The sequence below is a fragment of the Acinonyx jubatus genome, chromosome F2 (assembly GCF_027475565.1).
Source record: "Acinonyx jubatus isolate Ajub_Pintada_27869175 chromosome F2, VMU_Ajub_asm_v1.0, whole genome shotgun sequence".
In the NCBI taxonomy this organism is placed as follows: domain Eukaryota; kingdom Metazoa; phylum Chordata; class Mammalia; order Carnivora; family Felidae; genus Acinonyx; species Acinonyx jubatus.
This window is the reverse complement of record NC_069394.1, coordinates 81,611,289-81,635,442: the sequence shown is the minus strand read 5'-3', so window position 1 is coordinate 81,635,442 and position 24,154 is coordinate 81,611,289. Positions and strand designations below refer to the sequence as shown.

Here is a 24,154-nt window from a genome sequence, read left to right as displayed (position 1 = left end):
CAACTAATATGGAAAATGCATTTGATAAGATCCTATACCCAGGCATGATTTAAAAAATTTTTCAGCAAACTAGGAATGTTTAACCTGATGAGCGATATCTACCAAACATCATTCTTAATTATAAAACACTGAAGACATTTTATTCAAAATCAGGATAAGTATGCCCAATGTCACTAGCTTCTCTTCAGCACTGTGCTGAAGGTCCTAAAGTGCAGTCAGAAAAGATAAATTAAAAAAAGAAAAAAAAAAAAAAAGCATAAGGGTTAGGAAGCCTGAAGCAAAGTTGTCATAATGCACAGAGGACATGATTACGTAAAACTTCATAAAAAGTATCACAAATACTATTAGTAAGATTGAGGGATTAACAAAAATTTTCTGTATAAAACTCCAACTGTATTTGTTTACACCAGCAACATAGCAACAAACAAACAAACCCATTTAAAATAGCAAACAAAATTGCAAGTGATATAGGCATAGATCTAACAAAAATGTTCAAGAACTGTATGGGGGAAAATCTTATTATAAAACTGGCCTAAGGACCTGCCAAGGAGAAATTGATCTACTTGTGCCAGTCACTGTGCTAAGCCCTGTGTTACTGTTTTAATGCTCACAACAGCCTCTCAATTAGGATCCCTTACTCCCATGTTAAGATGAGTAAATTCAAGTTCATGCAGTAAGTAACTTTTTCAAGGTCCCAGAGTTACTCACATGGTATTTCTTTCCTCCCTGGGAAGCCATTTGTGTTCCCTTAAAACATGATGTGCTTCATGGGGAACATCTCTGGTGAGTCAGGAAAAACAAGTTGATCAGGGAGGGGGCCCTTCTCTGCTGAGACCTATCACACTAGCACTGATTTTAGGAGATGGTATCTACTGAGCAGGAAGCAGCAACGAGTGGGTGGAATTTTTTGTATGCTGCTGATAAGCTAACTCTGGTTTGGACTGTTGAATGCCACAGTTCCAATCCATTTGAACTAATGAGGACAGTGACTCCACCTCAGGCCTGAGCTGGTGAGCCCTGAGCTTCAGCTGAGTGAGCAGGGCAAGGCGGGAAAGCATGTGTGGCCAGGCATGAAGAAAAAAGGGAGAAGGGAAACATTAATAGCTCTTCTCTAGGGCAGAAGAGTAAGAGCACCATTCCTTGGTTATTTGAGATAAAGGCAAATACCAGAACAGATTTAAGGAAGAGGTATTATTAGTTAATTCCTCTTCTCTCCTCAACACAAGCAAATCTCTCTAGTTTTATAAAGCAGATCCACGGAAGTTTTTATATTCATCTTGACTTTTGCATATATTATTAAGCAATAATGCTTACAAAACTGTGCAGGACACATCAGTATAGTCAAGCAGGCATTAACTGAACTCGTATAGGACCACTCTTACAGGAAGTCTAGGACTTCCTCCTTAGGAAATGGAGCCTGATTCCCCAAGACTCTGCCTTAGCCTCCCTAATTAGACATGGAACAGAGAGGCAAGTTGGTGATGGGGTAATTAAAGGTGAATAGACCTTTGAGGAAAAAAACAAAACAAAACAAAACATTAAAGCACTTACTCCCAAAGGTTATGATAGGAAATGGTCTGTGGACCAAAAAAGACATTATAAATTCAACACGAAAATGTATACTTTTATCCTTGCTTTCACATAGCATACTGTTTTAAATAGGATAATATTATGAAAGAGTAATCTTGTGTTCTTTCCCACTTGGGTCTTGGACTAAAGTCATAACAGTATCAAACAGTTAATAAAATTATTTTCAAGTGATTTAAGAGTATTTCTTTTTCATTTTATTACACTAGCAGACTTAGAAAATAATTAGCATAAGTTCCTTACATTCTGACCTTAATATTCTAATATAATTCTTGTCAAAACATTTAAAAGTATCTTTTGAAAGTTGTAGAGTGGATAAAGTTCTTCTAGATATGATTTACGTATACTTTAAATAGTTTGACTTAGCAGTAGGAAAAATCGTTGCCTCTCTATAAAGATTAGATTAAGATATTCTGGAGTGTCATCATGCAGTTTGCCGTGAGCTAATTCCTTGTTGCATTCTTGGTGCTTGCCTTGCAAACTAGAATGCTAGTTGCTCTCAGATGTTCTCCTCTGTTCCACTCCACAAAATTAATCACTCTTCTACATTCGTACAACTTGTTACTGTAACGTGATATTATGGCACAAAAATACCAAATCAAGTGCCTTGCATTTAAGACCTGGTTCAGTTATCTCCATACGGTCTTGGCTAGGTTTTTTAAAAACATTCTAAGCCTCACTTTACTCATCTGTCAACAATGCCTAGTTTCCTCAGGTGAAGGATTAAATAGACACTATGACAATGCTGTAATTAGCCATAATACATTATATTAGTGTTAGGTGTTAACGTTGCTCAAATCTTTTGATTTTCAAGTATATTTCTATTTGACTCCTTCCCTCCTTACATATCCTACAAAGTTTAAGCTCAGTGAGCTTTAAATGAACTCACTAGTGAGTGAATAAGTGATTGAATATTTCTGTGAACACTGTATACAGTTAAGTATTATGTGAGTTTGCTGTGTGTGTGTTCACAACACAGCCTCATTCAATCTCTCAAGCATGGAAAGAGTTTTTATTGAGAGCCTGCTCAGATAGAGAACACGGGAGCATTTTCAACCCTAATGTTTTCAGGGTGGAATTAATAGTTAATTTGCTTGTGGTTCCTTGTAATGGAGATTTCATGAAAAAGGTAAGATTTTAAGTTTTGTTTCATGAAACACTAATAATGTATTTGTTTCCTTTTTAAAAATATCCAAATGTATTTATAATTTCATACTCTGAGAGTTGTCTCTAAAAGCAAGTGGTTTTCAGGGGTGCCTGAGTGGCTCAGTTGGTTAAGTGTTCGACTCTTGATCTTAGTTCAGGTCTTGATCTCAGGGTCGTGAGTTCAAGCCCCACGTTGGACTCCATGCTGGGCATGAAGCCTACTTTTAAAAACAGTGCAGAGAGCAGTCAATTTAAATGTATGTATGTATGTATGTATGAGATCGTTTTCAGTATTTGTTGAAGATGCACAAGAAAACATGTGCTTAAGTTATATCAGTTTTCCTTTGAAAGTTCATAATGACAAGGGGAAACGCCTCTTTGCAAAGGATAATATTTTTCTAATGGATTTTTAAGCATTTGATTCTTTCTCATTGTTTGCCTGTTGTTAGCACAATGAGTTAGGACTGTAACAACTTCCATAGGTCACAATAAGTTTTCCAATCTCTTCTATGTTATCCTGTTATCCTATGTTTCTCCAGTGGAATTTTCTTCAAGTTGTCTCCTCTACCCTTTTTTTTTCCTTTAAACAACTTTTTGAAGGTACAATTTATATGCAATACAGTTTACATACATACAATAGAGTGCACCCATTTAAGCATATAGTTCATTGGGTTTTGACAAATACATTTACCATGTAGAGTCACTTCACAGTGAAGTCATAGACTATTTCCATCACCCCAAAAAGTTTCCATATGCCTTCTGCTGTAAATCCTGTCTGGCCCCAGTCCCAGGCAACTACAGATCTGTTTGCTGTTACTGTAGAGTCATTTGCCTTTTCTATAATTTGATATAAACTGTTTTTATGTTTTTTCCACTCAGCACACTGTTTTCAAGATTCATCCCTGTGTCAGGTGTTTGTTTCTTTTCTCTACTGAGTAGTATTTCATTATAAAGATACATCACAATTTATTTATCCATTCAGCTGTTGTCTTGTTACCAGTTTGGGGCTATTATTTAATGAAGCTACCATCAACACCTATCTGTAATTTTTTTGTGCAGATATATTCTTTTATTTATTTTGGGAAAATCCTAGAGTAGAATGACTAGCCATGTGATTAGTATATGTCTAACTTTGTTAGAAACTGCCAAAGTTTTTTCTAAAGTGGCTTTAACATACATATTTCCACCTAAAATCTGATTGTTTCAGTTCTTCCATGTCCTCAACAAAACATGATACCGTCAACTTTTTTTTATTTCCCTCTTTCCAGTATATATATATATATATATATATATATATATATATATATATATATATATGTATGTATGTATGTATAGTGGTATAGTGGTATCTCATTGTGGTTTTAAGTTGCATTTCCCTTATGAGTAATGGTGTTCTGCATCTTTTTATGTGTTTACTGGCCACATGTGTTTATCGGCCATACTCTTTGATGAAGCATTTATTCACATATTTGTCCAGTTTGTTTTACACTGAAGTGCGATTCACCTGATATAAAACTTACAGTAGTATACAGTCACCATTTCCTTCTGTTCGAAAACATTTTTATCAGTCCAAAAGGAAATCCCATACATATAAAACAGTTACTCCCTATTTCTGTCTCTTCCTACCCCCCTGGCTACCACCATTCTCTGTTCTGTCTCTATGGATTTAACCGTTCTAGATATTTCATAGAAATGGAATTCATGATATTTTGTATTTTTGTAATGTTTATTTATTTGAGAGAGAGCATGAGCAACAGAGGAGCAGAGAAAGGGACAGAAGATCTGAAGCGGACTCTGTGCGCCCGATGTGGTACTCGAACTCACAAATGCAAGATCATGACCTGAGCCAAAGTCAGACATTTAACCAACTGAGCCAGCCAGGTGCCCCATGATATTTTGTATCTTTAACCCATTTTTGATTGGATTGTCTTCTTTTATTCCTCGTAATATAGAGTATTATTATATTATTATTATCAATAATAAGCTCTGTAGTTCTTTATGAAATCTAGACACAAGCTCTTTGTCAGTTTAGCGCTTATGGTTTGCCTATTCATTTTCTTAATGGTGTCTTTTGAAGAGCAGAAGTTTTAATTTTGGTAATGTCAAAATAATTTTTTTTCTTTTATAATGTGTGTTTTTGTGTCTTAATTGAGAAGTATTTACCTACTCCAAGGTTAACAACAATTTTTTCTCCTGTGTTTTCTCAAGTTCTAGATTTTATATTTGGGTATATGATCCATTTTGAGTCAATTTTTGTGTATAATGTGAGATAACGGTTAAGGATTATTTTTGTTTGCATATCCAATTTTCCTACTACCACTGTGGCAGATAAAAAGGACTAAAATAAGAAAAACAATTAGTTGCAAGTCTGTCCAGGAAGCGATCATATCCTGTCCCCCTAGTCTACACTGGTGAGTGGTCGTTCCTGCCTTACCTTGGTATGTAGTGGGTATTTAAACACAAGTCTTTTCTGAGGAATTTTCTCATCAACAGGAGATATAAAGATATTAACATCTGAGATTCCCCAACTATAAAATCACCCAGCTCATTCAACCCATGGTTGATGAGTTCCTCTTCCTACCCTTTGGAAGAATCCAGAAAGGTTGTTAGAGCTTGGCCTAAGATAGGAACAGATAGCAGAGGCCTGAAGAAAGCTTCTTAAATGAAGTTACGATATTGCAACCATAAAACAAAAAAGAACACTGTCAAGGGGCGAGAAAACATCTTTCAGAGCTTAAAAGAGAACTGTTAGAATTTAAACATATGAAAAGTAGAAATTATGAAAGATCTAATTAGAAGCATTGAAAGCCAAAGTTGAAGAAACTGCCAGAAAGAAGTGGAAAATAAGAGAGAAAAGTTAAGAAAATTAAAGAACTTGTCCAGGATGTCCAATAACCAGAATGAGAGAAAAGAAAAAATAAGAATTATCAATGAAATGACTTAGAGTAGATGTGATTCCACTGTGAAGGGACTCAGTAAGGATACCACTCACCCAGTGTACTGAGGAATTGTCACTATTCAGTGTCAGCACCCTGGGAACTAGAACAGAGCTCATCTCCCCTATAGAAAGGAGGAAGACAAGCAGTATTGGATTTGGAATGGAAAAATTATTTCCAATCTAGAAATCTATACTCAGCCAAACTACCCATAAAGTCTGAGGATAGTTTAACAAAAATTTCATGAACGTTTAAAAAATTTTAGCTCCCTGGGGCGCCTCAGTGGCTCAGTCAGTTTAGCCTCTGACTTCGGCTCAGGTCATGATTTCCCAGTTCATGTGTTCAAGTCCCATGTCAGGCTCTGTGCTGACAGCTCAGAGCCTGGAGCCTGCTTTGGATTCTATGTCTACCTCTGTCTCTGCCCCTCCACTGCTCTCTCTGTCTGTCTCTCTCTCTCTCTCTCTCTCTCTCTCTCTCTCTCTAAAAAAAAAAAATATTTTTTAAAAATTAAAAAAAAAAATTTTAGCTCCCAATCCCCCCTTTTCAGGAAGTTAGAAGATGTGACCTACTAACTTACAGTCAATTAAAAAAGGAAGATATGAGGGATGCCTGGATGGTTCAGTCAGTTAAGCGTCCAACTTTGGCTCAGGTCATGATCTCATGGCTCGTGAGTTCGAGCCACAGAGCCCGGAGCCTTCTTCAGATTTTGTGTATCCCTCTCTCTCTCTGTCTCTCTCTGCCCCTTCTCCATTCGTACTCTGTCTCTCTCTCTCTTAGAAATAAATAAACATTTAAAAAAAAGTTTAAAAAGGAAGGTATGAGATATGGAAAATACGACACTGAACATGCTAGAGCAGCAAAGGAAATCCCTCAGATTTTCTGACAAGCGATCCCAGGTTAACTACCATGCCACAGGTGGATGTTAACCAGTCTAGACTGGACTCTAGAGGCTCCAGGAGCAGAGGCTCCAGGAGAGCCCTTTCAAGGCAGAGTACCTGTAAGGTTCAGCACCCTGAAGGAACACTTTGGTAGTTGACAGAGGTATATAACTTATTTATGATAAATACATAGAAAACTAATTCAAAGAGGCACCTGGGTGGCTCATTCAGTTAAACCTCTGACTTCGATCCAGGTCATAATCTTGCTGTCTGTGAGTTCGAGCCCCACATCAGGCTCTGTGCTGGCAGCTCAGAGTTTGGAGCCTGCTTCAGATTCTGTGTCTCCTTCTCTCTCTTCCCCTCCCCTGTTCACACTGTGTCTCTCTCTCTGTCTCTCTCTCTGTCTCTCTCTTTATCTCTCTCTCAAAAATAAATAAACATTAAAAAAGATTTTTTTGGCTCTGTGCTGACAGCTCAGAGCCTGAAACCTGTTCTACATTCTGTGTTTCTGTCTCTCTCTGCCTCTCCCCTGCTTGCACTCTGTGTGTGTGTGTGTGTGTGTGTGTGTGTGTGTGTGTGTGTGTGTTTTCCTTCTCTCCCTCTCAGAATAAATAAACATTTAAAAAAAAAGATCTACATAGAAAAGGAGAAGTGATCATGTTTTATTATATTTAAAGCTACAAATTCCCTAAAGCATCATTATAATCCATAAGTTTTGGCATGTCTGGTATTTTTATCCCGTAGTTCAAAATACTGTCTCTTTTCTACTGTGATTTCATATTTGACCTATGAGTTGAAAAGGATGCTGTGAAATTTCCAAATGGAGGATTTTTAAAGATACCTATTTTCGCTTGGTTTCTCTTTTAATTATATTGTAGGCAGACAATGTGTCCCATACAATACTGACTCTTCGAAATTCATTCAGACCTGTCTTCGGCCAATTGGTCACATTTTATAAATGTCTTATGTGTGCTTGAGAATGCATTTTCTGTAATTGTGGGAAGTTTTTCTGATTGCCTATCCAACAAATCAAACTTTTTAGGTATATGCAAGTTTTCCAAATCTTTACTAATTTTTTCCTCAGATTGACTTAATACTTGGCAGAGGTATGTTGAACTCTCCCACAATGGTGTTGGGTTTGTTCACTTCTCTCTGTAGTTGTGTGACTTTATATATTTTGATGCTGAGAACATAAAGATTTATAATTATATGCCTTCCTGGGAAATTAAACTTTTTTTGAAATCAATATTAGTGACCTCTCTATCCTTAATAATGCTTTCTGTCCTAGAATCTATTTAGTTAAGTCTCAGAACTACCGCCTTGGCTTTCTTTTGGTTAATATTTACCTGAAACATTTTTTTTTTTACCCTTTAAACCTTTCTGTGTTTTAGAAGATTTCCTGTTAACATTTTTTTCCTTCAAACCGACCATGACAAACTGTGCCTTTTAATTGACAAGTTTAAATCATTTTTATTCCATTTCTAATATACATAGACTTATGTCTACCATTATACTTATTACCTTACATTTTCCTGCCCTTTTTTTATGTGTGCATTTATGTGTGCATTTTCTTGAGGTTGTATTGTTTCTCATTTGTTTGTTTTGGGGGGTTTTTTTTGGTCTATATTTCTCATTCCATTTTTTTCCATCTAGTAATTTGGAATTTATACACCTATTTCTTTTCTTTTGGTGGTTATCCTTGAATTTTTACCAGATGTAAATATTTAATGAAATCTTGAGTTAATATCTTAATCCTGCTGTGAGTGATATGAGCACTTGGAAACATTTGAACTTCATCACCCCATTTGACCTACTTGCTCTCCATTTCCAATTTTTCAGCTCCCCCACATTAATTGATGTTGTTGATGGTGGTGTTATTTTATTCTACTGTGTTTGTTTTGTTTATATTGTTGGTCAGTAGTCCTTGTATCTTCGACCTTTTTTTCCAGAATAATGTCCTTCTTCCTAAATTACATAATTTAGAAATTATTTTAGTAATTATCTTAGTAACTAGTAAATATTTCAGGCTGTGTAGGTGGAAAATGTAGCTAGTGTTTATCTAAAAATGACTTTATTTTACCATCATTCTTGAAAGATAGTTTTGCAGGTACACAGTTTTGAGATGGCTTCCAGAATTCTTAAAATATTTCACTGTTATCTGGCTTCATTCATTGCTCTTGAGGAGGTTGGTGTAAATCGAATTTTTATTCCTTTGTAGATAGTCTGTCTTTTCATGCTTTTTGCTTTTAGAATCTTTTCATCGTGTTTGATATTCTCTAGTTTTATTACAGTGTGTGTCCTAGGATGGGTTTCCTTTTAGTTGTACTGCTTGGTATTTGTTTTTCTTCCTGGATCTTTGGATTCATTTCTTACATTAGATTTCCCAGTTACTAAATCTACAAACTATTGCTTCTTCTTCCTCTCTGTTGTTCTTCTGAAATTCCTATTAGACAAATGTTAGACTTTCTCATCCTATCCTCTGTACTTCTCTTTTCTCTCACATTTTTTATCTCAGCTCTCAACATATTCTAGGTAATTTATTCAAATTTGTAACCCAATTCACATATCCATACTCTTCAGGTACATGTAACCATTTGTTTACACCTATTTAATAACATTTTTATTTCAGTAAGTGGAGTGTTTCCTTTTTGAAAGTTCTAATTTTATTCTTCAAACATGCCAAGTCATTTTGTACAGCTTTTTGTCTTGTATTACATCTTCATGAATTTCCTTTTTTTAAGATAGTTATTCCATACTTCATATCTTTAAATTCTAATATGTCAAGTTCTCAAGAGGTCTATTGTTATTATTATTTTTTTTACTCTTCCCATGTAGTGGTTTGTTTCCTATGAGGTGATTTTTATTGGAGTGCATATTTATTTGATTTGGCTTTACTCCATGACAAGTAATGATCAAATTAAAGGTGGTTTCCTTCACACAAGATTTCCATTTGCTTTTTTTGTGAACCAAGGGGGCCCTGTGGGCCTGAGAGGGGAGACTTAATCATGAAGCCTAGTTTCTAAGCATGTTTATAGTTCACTACTTCATATTTAGTGTTCCTTTGTTCATTTGTCATCTTCTCTTACCCAACATGCACTTTCCTGTACACCCTCATCTTTAAAATAGTTTTGTTCCTCACACTCTCTTTGGTGGTGTTATTTATTACCTAAATTTTCTTCAGGCTTCAGTAAATATTTTCTGAGAATGTTTCATATCATAATAAGTAAGACTTCATTTCCCTGAATTATGAAGTGAGAGGATTGGAAATTCAGTGATAAATAGGTTTTTATAGGGATGCCTGTGTGGCTCAGTCAGTTGAATATCTGACTCCTGATTTCAGCTCAGGTCATGATTCCAGGGTCATGGGATTGAGCTCCAGGTCAGGCTCTTTGCTGAGCATGGAACCTGCTTAAGATTCTCTCTTTCCCTCAGCCTCTGTCCCCTGCTTGTTCATCGAGAGAGAGAGAGAGAGAGAGAGAGAGAGATTTTTTTAAGAAAAAAGAAAAGAGGTGTTTATAAGTACTGCCCTTTGAACTTAAAAGTTGGGGGGAATCCCATCATGTCACTGAATATCCATCATGTCTCTGTTGCTGCCAGCAAGGATACTGGTTTTTATCCTACTGGGATATGCATGTCTGTGAATATGTACTTTCTCAGAGAAAGCCCCTTACTGTTCTCATCATAATGTTAACACTGAAGGTTTTTCAGTGTTGAGCATCCATGCAAAATATAAATGTTTCCTGTTATAAAAGGCAAGATAAAAATGGGGAAGAAGGATACCCTTTTTGGGACAGTGGCAATATATTTTATTTGAAAGGATGATCTTCTTCGTGTGCTTTTAAACCACATTTGGCTTAGGGTTTAGTTTTATGCCAAAAGAGAATTCTGTTTCCTTCCATATGAGGTGGATACGGATCCAAACACCTGTAAGTACAAATCTAAAAGCGCATGTTTGAATTCAACTTCATTTACCCTGATTTATCCATTCAGGAAGATGATTTCAATGGATTCCTAGTGAAGAAGAAGGGAATCCTATTCTCTGTAGTGAATCAAAAACTATCTTCTAAAAAAAAATGTGAATATTCTTTTGTAGAGTCTGCCTTCTCGTGCAAGATGCCTATGGAATGTTCAGTGAAGTATACTCTGAGGGCGCCATCTTGAAAGACCAACAGTTGGAAGGGAAATCCTGCAGCCTGATGGGAATGAAGGTTCTACAGAAGGCTACCAGAGGAAGGTGAGGACCCTCTGTAATTGCTGCAATGACTGGCTCTTTAATTAGTGATTTATCTCTTAGTTTTAAGGGCAATAAACCAGGATCCTAGAGTTTGTCTATAAAACTAGGTCAGAGTTGAATAAAGCCCATAAAGTACTTCTAGGGGAAAAAATTATAATTAGCAACAAAAACAGTTATACAGGTTTAGTGACTCCTAATTTTATTAAAAATTAAGAAAATACAAAATGTTATATATATATGTGTTTTAATCATAAAGATTTATTTTCTGTATACTAATTAAGAAATAAAACAGCTTCGCATGAGCCAGTTTATATAAACGAAAATATAACTTAGTGTACAGGCAGTTTATAAGCTTTAAATAAAACTCTTTAAGTTGTCACATCTTTTTGCTTCCCATAGTAAGAAAATTTTGTTCTCTGTTAAGTTTCATGGTACCTTACCTTAAAATATGATTTTGGATAAGCAAGGTAGAATGGTACATAGATCTGGTCCAAACTGTGGCTATTATATCTCCAGTAATCATCTGAAATCTATGAATTAGGAAAAAGAAGGAACATTTTTAATCATACTATTCAATCATATGGAGAATTAGTATAAACAGTAAATTTGGGATTTTCTCTATTTTATTATCATCTCTCCTTCCTTGAATAGTGTGTTATTTTAACTCTTTTGATGTTAATTTTTTTGTCTAATTGTAGGAACATCTGAGCTTATACCAGTATCTGGGAAAGAGAGAAAAAAACCATTATGAGTATATGATATTCTGATTTTAAAGCAGTTATGGATAGCATCTTCCACTGGTTTGCATAATGAACATTCTAGTCACAGTCATTCTAAATTGTGAGCATTTGGGGCACCTGGGTGGCTCAGTTGGTTAAGTGCCCAATTCTTGATTTCAGCTCAGGTCATGATCTCCCAGTTGTGAGATTAAGCCCCTTGTCAGGTTCTGCTCTGATAGTGTGGAGCCTGCTTGGGATTCTCTCTGTCCCTCTCTTTGCCCCTCCCTACTCATTTGCGTGCGTGCTCTCTCTCTCAAAATAAATAAATAAACATTTTTAAAAAATAACTAAATTGTGAGCAGTCAGCATTCCCATTGGCCACGACTCTGTGTACCATCTGGCTTTCATATGGTACTGTGCAGGTGAGAGATGGCTCTGCCCAAGAGCTTGTTTTTCTAAAAGACATGTATTTTATTGAAAGATCCCCTATAAGCCCTAGTTAGATAGATACGAGAACATTTTATTGAAGCATGCAGATTTATCTTATAACAAATGCTTCTTTTTATTTATGAAAGGGTGGCTGTATTATCATGCAGTTTCCTTATGGGTGGGGGGCAGTGCTCATTTGGAAAGCATATCTGTGTGTGTGAAAAGTTTAATTGGATCACATGAACCTTGTCTTTATTAAGGCTGAACCTCATCTGAGTCCTAAGTCTGAGAACTGCAGACCCCTGACAGACTACGCAGTTAGTTACAGTAAGTGGTATCGCTGCCTTCACAGGTGGACCTGACAGCCTTAACGGTATCAGGACCATGTGGGAGGTAATCTTCCTTGACGTCAACTCTACACGTGAGCCTCCCACCTGAGAACACCAGGATACAAGCGGGGTCCCCAGCACAGGAAATCCTCCCTCCGAGGCAGCAGCCTTGCTCAGGAGCCGGGTTTCCTGTGTGCTACAGGCCAGACAGAGGCTGCTCTGGGAGGCTGACTTCTTGCCAGAGACCACATAGCACACAACTTCTCGTGGCATTCTACCGGAGAATGACAGAGCCAGGACTGCCATCCAGGAGTCTTTGGCTCTGTAACGTTCATGCTCTTTTACGACATACACTCTATATATGTGTTCCTAATATTTAATCTACTTCTTTGAGGGTCACACTGGGAGCCTTACTACTACCTACAACATTCCCATAGAAAATGTTTGTGTTTTTTTTTTCACACAGGAAATACACTGAGTGTGGCAAATAATTGATTTACAAACTTTTGGAACCCATACCATTTTTCAGTTGGTGGCTAAATATTTGATTTTTTAGGTTGGAATTAATTCCTTTACTTCTATATTTAATTTTATTTTGACGCACAGCTATCCAAATAAATGTTTAGATTGTCTTTTAGAAGCTATATTTCTTCAAAACAAATTATTAGATCATTTAGGAATGCTGGATGTTATAATTGCCTGTTGGTGATATCATCCATTGTCAGTCATCCATCCATGGCCCCATCAGCACAAATTGTCTCTTTTATTTTCCCCCAAATTATTGTGTTTCATAGCAACTCTCGTAAACTCTAACAAAATATACTTCTCATAAATCTGAACAAAGTACTTTTTCCCAAAATTGAAGCTAAAATGATTAATTGTAATTATATAATTCCAGTACCTAATACAGAAAATAACTTTTTTGCCAGTTGGAAAATAGGGGTTTTTTTGGGAAAAATCATGAAGTCTTTTCGATCTTGGCTACCAGAATTCATCTAATCCATACTTCCAGTGAGGGGGAAAATCACTACTCCCCTACAAGGCTGTGAAGGGGACTGATGGCCTCAGAGCTGTCCAGTCACACAGACGTGTTTTGGACCAGTGTGGGGGGGACACTGCTCTGTCCACCTGCCTCGTTTGAGAAGACTTGCAAAAACAGAGCAATCATATATTTTGCACTTCCCTGACATATTTTTGGAGTTGTGTGCCCATACTGACTGCTTAAAGCAAAAGACATCAGAAAAATAGCCTGAATTTAAAGGGAAAGAAACACTATTTTCAAAAAAAAGAAAAAACCCCCTGCTGAGGCATGCTCACTGAGCAGAATGTGGAGTTCTGCCTATGCTCTCTTCCCCTCCAGAGTTCTTCCTGCTCTTTCTCCAGTGACTTTCTTCTCCTAAGGCATGTCCCCTGACCTTTGTCTTCCCACGTGGCCTGTGCAGCAGTTTAGTAGGTCAAATAAGCTGAAACGTCACATGACTTTGATGTCATGATTCTATGTATGACCTTTATCTTTTTATTGTTGATTATTATCTGTTTTTATTTTTATATGACAGAGCAATACTGAAAAGGAAATTTTGTGAAATATATGTTAACCCTATAGGTATGGAAAATATAGCTAGCCAAATTTTTTGTGGGGGAGGGAAAGTTCTTTCAGTTCAAAATCCTGCTATATTTATGTCCCAACTTGTTAAAAACCCATTAAGCTCTCTGTATCTAAAATGATTAACCTATAGGTGCTATTTGATTTAGATCTGTGGATTGGCCCTTTAAGAGAAAATTTTATATAAGAGCACTTAGTACTCACTATTTACAGAAGACTCTGCCTTAGTGCCCAGAATGACGAGGAAGCAGCTGGCATGATCTTTGACCTTGACTGGCATCCTACTGAACAGAAAACTAGACGGGCACAAGTATTGAAGCTGTTAATGTTTTAAGTGACTAGATCCTGACTGGCTGATGTCAGATTTCATGAAAGAAGGTAGTCAGAACAAATGCTTTAAACATTTTGACCTGCCAGGAACAAAAAAGCTGTCTTCAAATTGGTAACATGTTATCTGTGAGGACATATGTATATATAGGATCAGGAAGGATGTTTGCAAAATAGGAAATGAGAGGGTTTATTGAAAAGATAATTCACTCATTTATTCTGTAACTATTTAGTGCCTCTTGGTGCTATGCCCCTGGCTAGTGGCTGTAGGTAGCACTGAGCTCTGTGTTAAATTTTTGGGATTTATCCTAAACCAGAATATACTAAGGTATAAAGTCAGCTAGATAAAGCCTTAGGTTCTATTATTAGGGATTCTGCATCAATCCAAGAGAGAATTAGGGCCTCTGTGAAATTTTGAGAGAAGAGGTCATAAAAATGAAAGTGGAGTTAAGATGATCCTGCTATTGTACCTCTAATGGATTTAAGATAGAAGGAGAGCTTGTGGCAGGGCTACAAATTTAGAAACGTCTGTAGCAGTTGAGGGGAAAGAGAACAAAAAACTAGTTAGAAACTAATCTTGAATTTCTGGTACCTGCAGGCATCTTTACCAGGGGTATAAAAATAGACCATTCCCTCCAAGAGCTCATGGGCCAGCAAGAGAGCCAGGGGTAACCCAAGCAGGCACTAAATTGGCAAGTGCCTGATACAGAAAGCTGTGGGCTAATAGCTGCCACCTTTGAAGGGGGCTCAGAGGGCAGGTCAAGATTTCAGAACCCTGAAGACAACAGGAAAGGCCTGGGGCTAAGGACTAGAATGAGGAAGAGAGAAGACAGGCTCCATTGTCTAAATATCCATTTACCTCCTTTGGAAGCCAGACCGGAGATCAGGAAAGCACGGCTGTCCCGTCAGCTTTTGTGATAGAGTAAGGAGGTGGGCACTGTGTGTGAGCAGGTGCATTTCAGAAAATGATCCAATTAATAGTTATTGTTTTATAAGTTTTTGGTTTTTTGTTTTGTTTCGTTTTCTTTTGTTTTTGAGGGAGAGAGCATGCTCGTGTGGCAGAGCATGAGTAGGGCTGGGCTGGGGGGCGGGGGGTGGGGACAGAGAGAATGAGAGAGAGAGAGAATCCCAAGCTCCAAGCTATCCATGCAGAGTCCCATGCGGGGCCTGATGCCACGAACCATGAGATCATGACCTAAGCTGAAATGAAGAGTCCGACGCTTAACGGACTGAGCCACTCGGGTGACCCAATTAATAGTTATTGTTTAGATGTCAACTTTTGTTTTCAAAGTAACAGATTAATCACTGATAAATTTTATACCAGAAGCCAAGCCTAGTCAACATGCTCAAATACTAACCCCAGAGCCAGGATACCAACACCTTTTACAAGCCCCCATGCTGGTCCCCAACCAGCTGCATGTGTAGCCTTTTGTCCCACCACTCATGCATGCACCGTGTCCTATGCCTAGAATGCTTCGCTTTTCTCCTGGGCCTCATTGAAGACCTACCTTTCCCTCACAGGCCAGTCTTCAGGTGCTCCTTCATGAAGACTCCTGTCACCCGCACCCAGCACTGCCTCCTTTGTCTCCTGCAGTAGTTACAGCTGGGTCACCTCCTCCAGCAAGGCACCCAGTGGTCATCATGATACTCACTTCGGTGCCCATGCCCAGGGCACTGTGGGATTCCTGCTGACCTGTGTCCCACCAGAGAGCATATGTATACTCTAACGTAAATAAGAGTGACATCATAGGCATAAGTTTGAAGGTGTCCATTTTTTTAGAAATGATATGCAAACATCAGCATTTATATGAGGAGTCTTAGATGGCTCTCCCAAGCTGGCCTGCACTATGTGCCTGGCTCTGAGTCACAGCAAGACATCAGACCTTGTCTTGGTCATTGTCACACTCCTTTGCATGGTATAGACATTGGTAAAAGTCGACATTGATTAAAATGCCTGGTAGCCGGTATTTCAGATTGGCCTGCCAACTGTTAGGCTTTATTAGGGCAGGTGCTATTTCTTGCTCATTTCAAGGCACATTGTAGGTTCAAAATATTTGTGAAATGGACACTAGTTGTTTGCTTGGGTTTCTCCTAGAATTTTCCTAAACAAGATTTGGATTTTTGCACATAATACGTGGTAATTATTGAAGCTCCATTTTAGCAGGAAAAATGCAGACCATTTGGTCCCAAGACTTGGCATCCAGTACAGGTGAGGATCATGCTCTCTGTGAGTCTCTGGACACAGACCTGTGGTCTCCTCACAAAGTCAAAGGAGACATGTGTGGGGTTGTGCTGTGAGAATACTTTATCAAGGATGGGGAGACTAGGAATGTCCATTACTTAATATTTCACAGAAAAAAGTTTTCCATGTATTGGAAAAGTGGAAAACTTTCATTTTCCTATCCTTTCTAGTCCTCACAAGAGTCAGTGAGGGAAAAAACTCTGTTCTCACTCCTGTCTTAGAGGTGAGGATGATTGGCTAGGGTTACACAGTGGGCCAGGGGTCAAGCTCCAGTGTGACGTGAGTCTGGGCAGTTGGCACCAGGGTGTTCAGTCTACTGTGGAGACCCTTCCCTCCAGCTGGGTGTGACCGAGAGTGCACAGAAGTGCAGTAGAAGGGAATCCTTAGGGATTATTCAATGCAAGTGAACTGGGTTGGGTTAGGTTATTACTGAAGAACCATTTCAGATGCTCCTTTAACAGGAAATATGTGGTGGTGAGAGCTGTCTTTGGGTAAGAAGCTTCAGTAGTAATTCCCTTCCTTTGATTTTCCCTCTTCAAAAAGGCCACCCTTTTAAAGAGCCACACACTTCCCTTGAGGTTTGTCCAGAATCTCTTTGTAATTGCTGTGGTTGGAAACCCTCCTCTAAAGGACATTCTTAATCATCCTTCCATGATTTTGAAAAATAAAATTGTTCCTGGAGGTCACTTAAGTTTCTGGAAGGAGAACAAAATGTCAGTGAAAGAGAATGTACTTGAAACCAGTGATGCTCAAAGAAGCAAAAGAAAGCTCCCCGTAAACGAAAGCGTGCTTAGTTCAAGCCCTCAATCAGTTTATGGTATGTTTTGTGTTTTCCCAATAGACCTTATTGTTTTCTCTCTACCAGTGTTTCCTGACATGAGTATTTGAATTCAAAATTAAATGTTTCTATTGTCCTTTAAAGTGGGATTATTTTTGGTCTCCATTTAACAATTGGTACAGGGAAGCATAAGCAACAATAGAATAGTAAATAGAAGTTCAAGTAAGCAGATCTCTTCAAGATTATATCCCCCCTTTGGGGCACCTGGGTGGCTCAGTCAGTTAAGTGTCCGACTTCAGCTCAGGTCACGATCTCGCGGTCCGTGAGTTCGAGCCCCACGTCAGGCTCTGGGCTGATGGCTCAGAGCCTGGAGCCTGCTTCCAATTCTGTGTGTGTGTCTCTCTCTGTCCCTCCCCCATTCGTGCTCTGTCCCTCTCTGTCTCAAAAATAAATAAACGTTAAAAAAAATTAAAAAAAAAAAGATTATATCCCCCTTCAACTTTTCTTGGTTGTTAATATTGTGTATGTGTTGTTTTTGCATTCTGATGAATTTCTTTATGTTATTTCTTAAAGAATTTCTTGTATATCTGTGCTGCCAACACCCTCTTCTTTTGTCCCCATGGTGTTCTCTAATTTGAGTGTGCCCAAATGGACATTCTGCATAGACTGGAAAGAGTCTTAACTGGAAATTAGGACACCTGGATTGTGCTCCTGGCTATGCTACCAATACCAGTAGCCCTGGCCCCGATGCATCTGAAAATGAAATGACTACACCAAATAACCTTCAAGCCTCTTTAAGTTTGAGGTGATTGCTTTCCCCTTCAGGGTTAGGATGGGAGGCTTTTATTTTTAGCTTTGTACACAAAGATACTTTTTCTATTTGAACATCTTTTCCTTAAAGGAAATACTGAATCTGTTGTTTAAACAATCTTCTTACAGATTAATTTGCAAAGTTGCCATCTACTTGGTAGGTATGGAGCGTACATCTTTGGCTGAGCATAATAAGCATAATGAACCTTGTAAGGTCTTCTACTGAAGTAAGGTTTCCAATCATCTAGATTGTGACTTTCAGTGTAGAGCATTTGGGAATGCAAAACAGGCTGTATAAAACCTTTCTCTGGAGTAGAAACATTGCAGGAAGATGAAGGCTCTTTTCCTAATTATTATTTGCTTTAATCACTTTATTTCTGAGTGTCTTTGTTACTGTGAACTGACAGTTATTTTTATTAGATTCTAATCAAAGATTAATAGAAATCATACCTTTTTATTTAGAGGAAAGGTATTTTTTGAAGTCTGAGTTTATAATCCCAAATGACACAAACCTAAATAATTAGATTTATGACTCCGACTTCCACTGTTGAATTGCTTCCTTATGTATTTGGTTGTTTTGCTGTAATCACATTAATTAATTCTGATACAAGGAGATCTTTATATACTTAATAACTTAATCTGTTAAAATAGTTTTGGTACAGTACATTTTGCATAATAACAGAAAAAATAGGAAAAGCTGAAAAGTTTAATCTTTAACTTATGAAGACCTACTTTCTCATTTTAGTATAAGAAGGAAATGTGTAGAAAAAGGTAACCCACAGGGCACCTGGGTGGCTCAGTCGATTGAGCATCCAGTTCTTGATTTTGTTCGGCTCAGGTCATGATCCCAGGGTCATGGGATTGAGCCCTGTATCAGGCTCTATGCTGAGCGTGGAGCCTTCTTAAGATTCTCTCTGTCTCCCACCCTCTGCCCCTCTCCCCTGCTCACATGCTCTCTCTCTCTAAAGAAAAAGTTTAGAGACGCTTGGGTGGCTCAGTCAGTTAAGTGTCCAACTTCAGCTCAGGTCACGATCTCATGGTTCATGGGTTCCAGCCCCACGTTGTCGAGCCCCACCAACCTGGAGCCTCCTTCAGATTCTGTGTCTCCCTCTCTCTCTGCCCCTCCCCAGCTCATACTCTGTCTCTGTCTCTCAAAAATGACTATACATTAAAAAAATTTTTTTTAAGTTTAAAAAAGAAAGAAGGTAACTTGATCAGAGTATCATGCATCCAATCTTAGTGTATTTTTATCACCAGCTAAATAATCATGAGTAGGCAGTGGCTTAATTAAGAAAAATAAAAATAAAAGCAGGAAGGGATTTATTGGCCCAGGCCAGGAGAATACGGGGCATTGCACCAATAATAAAATTCCAAAGGATACAATTAAATGAAACTGAATGCATGAGGTATAGGAAGGGAGGATGAGCAAAGCAAGTGGTCAATATGTGGGCAAACCCAGTGTCCCCGAGGAACAGCGACTGTACAAAACATGTTTGCACTGTACACTGGAAGTTAGGAAAGGTTTCATGAGAACCTGTTTAAATAGTTTGGGGCAAGAATACTCCCTGAGGATGTTGTGTCCTTCGTGTTGCATCCCGTTAAGAGGCACACAGCATCTAGTCAGTGATGGCAAGGCTGGGTCTGGGTGGAACAGCCAAACTTCTCTATCTCAAAGTCCTAATTTTCTCACTCTGTGGAGTGAGACCCTAGCTGAAGAAACAAGTACAAAGTCTGTGAGACAGAAGTGTGTATGGTGTGTTTGAGAAATAGTAAGGAGAAAGATGTCTCGTAGTGCAGCCCTTGGCTTAAACCAGTATCTGAACAGTATATCTGCTGACAGTTCTTTTAAAACAAAAATGGATCAGAATCACTAAATGAATTATTTGTTTAATGACTGAGAATCATTTAATTAGAGTTAATAAATAAGTAGCAGACAGCTGTTGATATTGAACCCAGATCCCCTTAAAGCCCTTCGGCCATTTCTTTTGTACCCACCCCACCCCCATCCCCAGCTTCTTTGTGCTTTTGCATCTGTGGGCCCACATCTGTCCCTGTCTTCAAAAGACTGCCCTCAGCCACAGACACCACTTTGCCTGCCTGTGCAAACAGCTGGGAGCATCTGAGAATTTGGGTCCCCCTTAGTTTAGTTTAGGTAACTCTTAGTGAGTGAGTACTTACGAAAGCCCAATTCCTGTCCAAGTTGGGACAAAATATCAGCTATAATTCACTCTCCAAAGCTCTCCTGTATTACCCAGCTAAGGCTAGAACTTTACCAGAAAGAAACAAACTGGATGTCATCCCCAAAACATTACCCCTGTGCAAACACAGAAGTTGAATCGCAAGCCTGTGTAATATTCCACTGTATGTATGTGTGTATATGTGTTCCTTATATATTCTCCTATTGATGGACCCTTAGATTGCTTAGATATCTTGGCTATTGTAAATAATGCTGCAATAGACATAGGGATACATATATACTTTTTAGTGTTTATGTTTTCTTTAGGTAAATCCCCGGTAGTGGAATTATTGATTCATATGGTATTTCTATTTTTAATTTTGTGAGGAATCTCCACATTGTTTTCCACAGTGACTACACCCATTTATAGTTCTATCGGTGGTGCACAAGGATTTCTTTTTATCCACATCCTCGCCAACATGTTATTTCTTATCTTTTTGATTTTAGCCATTCTGACAGGTGTGATATCTCATTGTAGTTTTGATTTGAATTTCTTTGATGATTTGTGATGTTGAGCATTTTTGCATGTGTTTGTTGGCCATCTGGATGCCTTCCTTAGAAAAATGTCTTTTCAGGTCTTCTGCCCATTTTTTAATTGGACTGTTTGTTTTTTTTTGGTGTTGAGTTGTATAACTTCTTTATATATTTTTGGATCTTAGCCTCTTATTGGACATGTCATTTCCAAATATCTTCTCCCATTCAGTATGTTGCCTTTTTGTTTTGTGGATAGTTCCCTTTGCTATGCAGAAGCTTTCTATTTTGATGTAGTCCCAATGGTTTTTCATTTTTGTTTCCCTTGCCTCGGGAGACATACCTAGAAAAGTGTTGGCTACGGCCAGTGTCAGAGAAATTACTGCCTGTTTCTTATCTAGGATTTTGATAGTTTCAAATCTTACATGTAGATCTTTAATCCATTTTGAGTTTATTTTTGTGTATGATGGTAGAAAGTGGTACAGTTTTATTCTTTTGAATGTAGCTGTCCAGCACCATTTATTGAAGAGACTATCTTTTCCCCCATTGTATAGTCTTGCCCCCTTTGTCATAGATTAATGAGACCATATAAGCATGGATTTATTTCTAGGCTCTCTGTTCTGTTCCATTGATCCATGTATCTGTTTTTGTGCTAGTACTGTGCTGTTTTGACTGCTAGCTTTGTAGTATATCTTAAAATCTGGGACTTTGATATTTCCAGCTTTGTTCTTCTTTCTCAATATTGCTTAAAGGGTGAAATCTTTTCATTCATGACAACACGGATGGACCTATTATGCTAAGTGAAATAAGTCGGACACAGAAAGACAAATACCATATGATTTCACTCATATGTGGAATCTAAACAACAAAACAAATGAATAAACAGACTAACAGCAAAATCAGCCCTATAATATACAAAAAACAAACTGACAGTTGCCAGTGGGAAAAGGGGTGGGGAGATGGGTAAAATTGGTGAAGGGGAGTGGAGGTACAGGCTTCTAGTTATATAGTGAATAAGTCACAGGAATAAAGGCACGGCATGGGGGATATAGTCAATGAGACTGTAATAGTGTTGTATGGTGACAGAAGGTAGCCACAACTGTGTTGAGCATCACATATAGAGAGATTGAATCACTGTGTTGTACACCTGAAACTAATATAATGTTGTATGTCAACTACACACAAAATTAAAAAATAAATAAATAAATGATCCCAGCCTTAAAAAAGAAAAGGAAATATAATTAGAAATAAAGGAAGGCATGTATTCCAAAGAAGGAATGAAGTGGCAAACAAAAAGGGTTTTTAGTGAGTCAGAAGTAAACTGAGTAAAAAGAATGAAATGTTGACACACGGTACAATATGGATGAACCTTGAAAACATGCTAGGTGAAAAAAAACCAGACACATATTATATGATTCCATTTATATGACATGCCCAGAAGAGACAAATCCCTGAAGACAAAAAGCAGACTGGTGACTGCCAGAGGTTGGGTAGAGGAGAGAATGAGAATGACTGTTCATGGGTATGGGGTGCTTTAGGGGTGGTGAAAATATTCTGGAACTAGATAGAGGTGATGGTGGCACCACATTGAGAATATAGTAAATGAATTGTGTAATTTAAAACAGTTAATTTTATGCTGTATGAATTTTACCTCAATTTTTTTTTGAGGGAGAGAAAAGGTGCAAGTGAGCAAGGAGCACAGAGAGAGAGAGAAGAAGGGCTCATCCAATGCAAGGCTCAAGCTCACCCAATGTGGTACTTGAACTCATGAGTTCCACATCATGAACTGAGTCGAAGTCAGATGCTTAATGACTGAACCACCCAGGCGCCCACCTCAATTTTTAAAAAGGAAAAAAGAAAAATTAACTGATTGCCTAAAAAATGCTTATACTGAGTTATGAAAATGGGTACAAGGAGCACCTGGGTGGCTCTGTCAGTTAAACGTCTGACTCTTGATCACTAGTTCAAGCCCCATGTTGGGCTCCATGCTGGTCAAGAAGCCTACTTTAAAAGAAAAAAGAAAAAAAAAGTTACAGATGTTTCCTAAGTCCAGTTGAAGAAGGTTTCTAAATGGAACCTCTGGGCATAATTTCACATATCTCAAAAAGACACAACTAGGGAGTAGGGGCTCAGAAAGGAATGCCAGTTATTTCTTAACTGTTATTTTGGGGAACTTAGGACAAAGATTTATTAAAATGGAAATTCCTCTAAATCATTAATTTCCTTTGTCTTTCAATGAAAGATCCTTAATGTAAGAAAGCTATTTTCTATCTCCTCTAATTTGTTTTTATTATCAGTGATAGTGAAAATCAAGACATTGATTAAAGCATACAAAGAGAAAAAAACAACAGATTGCATCGAGCCTTGGCAAGTTGATCACAGGAAGATGACAACCACAACCCACCTAAGAGATTCTCTTTGACTTATTTATTTCTTTATTTTTAGAGAGGAAGAGAGCGTGAGTGGGAGAGAGGGACAGATGGAGGGAATCTCAAGCAGTCTCCATGCTCAGTGTGGAACCCTACATGGGGGCTTGATCCCACAAGTCTAGGGGCCCTACACGGGGGCTTGATCCCACAACTCTAGGATCATGACCTGAGCCAAAATCAAGAGTTGGGCGCTCAACTGAACCACCCAGGTGCCCAGAGATTCTCTTTGAACTGCACAGGCCAAGCATTAACCATTGTTAAGATTATTACCCTAATAGTCTTTAGAAAACCTGTTCTAAATAACATAAGTAATAAACATAAATAACATGATTTATGAATAAACATAAATTCACAATGTTGTCCATTAGATATAGATTCTGTTTTGACTATATATTTTTACATGTTTCTTTCTCTTCCCTTATCCATCCATTAACACACCAGCTTACTGTGTATACATGGATAGTGTCCTAGTTCCAGTCTTCAAAGATATTCTATCAGGTAGAATGAAAATAAGTGATAACAGTATCATAAGGTTTTTGCTGGATTGGGTGGATAGTCCCCTCATCTGCTTGGGTCAGTAGGAAGGCTTCAACCAAGAAGGCCTTCAGGGTGTGACTTGCAGGTTCATCAGGTTTCCAGGCAAACACCCATAAGAGAGCATTTTCTCAGCCATAAATTTATTTTCCCATTATCTTTTGACCAAAAGCAGACTACCATTCAGAAGCCAAGTGTTATTTTTCCTTGTGTCCTCAGTAGCAGTTAACATAGTTTTCAATAAAAACCTGACAAATAAATGATAAAGTCAGAACCAAGACATTCACAAATATTTCTTGGCCATATAAAACAAAAATTTTAGTAATACTCTCAAACCGGTCTTTGATCTTCATCCTTCACTTCACTACCTGCTCCCCCATAACCAAGAGACAGAGTAGAACCAAGTTAACTTGGAATTGTTTAACGATGGCAGCCAGGCCTATGCCAGGGGACTTGCTTGTTAAAA

General features: G+C 38.0%; 1 protein-coding gene across 2 annotated transcripts in view; it reads left to right on the top strand.

Moving 5' to 3' along the window:
* The window catches only part of SPIDR (scaffold protein involved in DNA repair), a 493,308-nt gene that overhangs the window by 411,990 nt on the left and 57,164 nt on the right, over window positions 1–24,154 (top strand). For both annotated transcript variants that reach the window (XM_015071433.3, XM_053208306.1), the window contains one exon: window positions 10,641–10,781. In XM_015071433.3, the coding sequence (XP_014926919.1) occupies window positions 10,641–10,781 (141 nt within the window). The remainder of the gene's footprint in view (window positions 1–10,640; window positions 10,782–24,154) is intronic.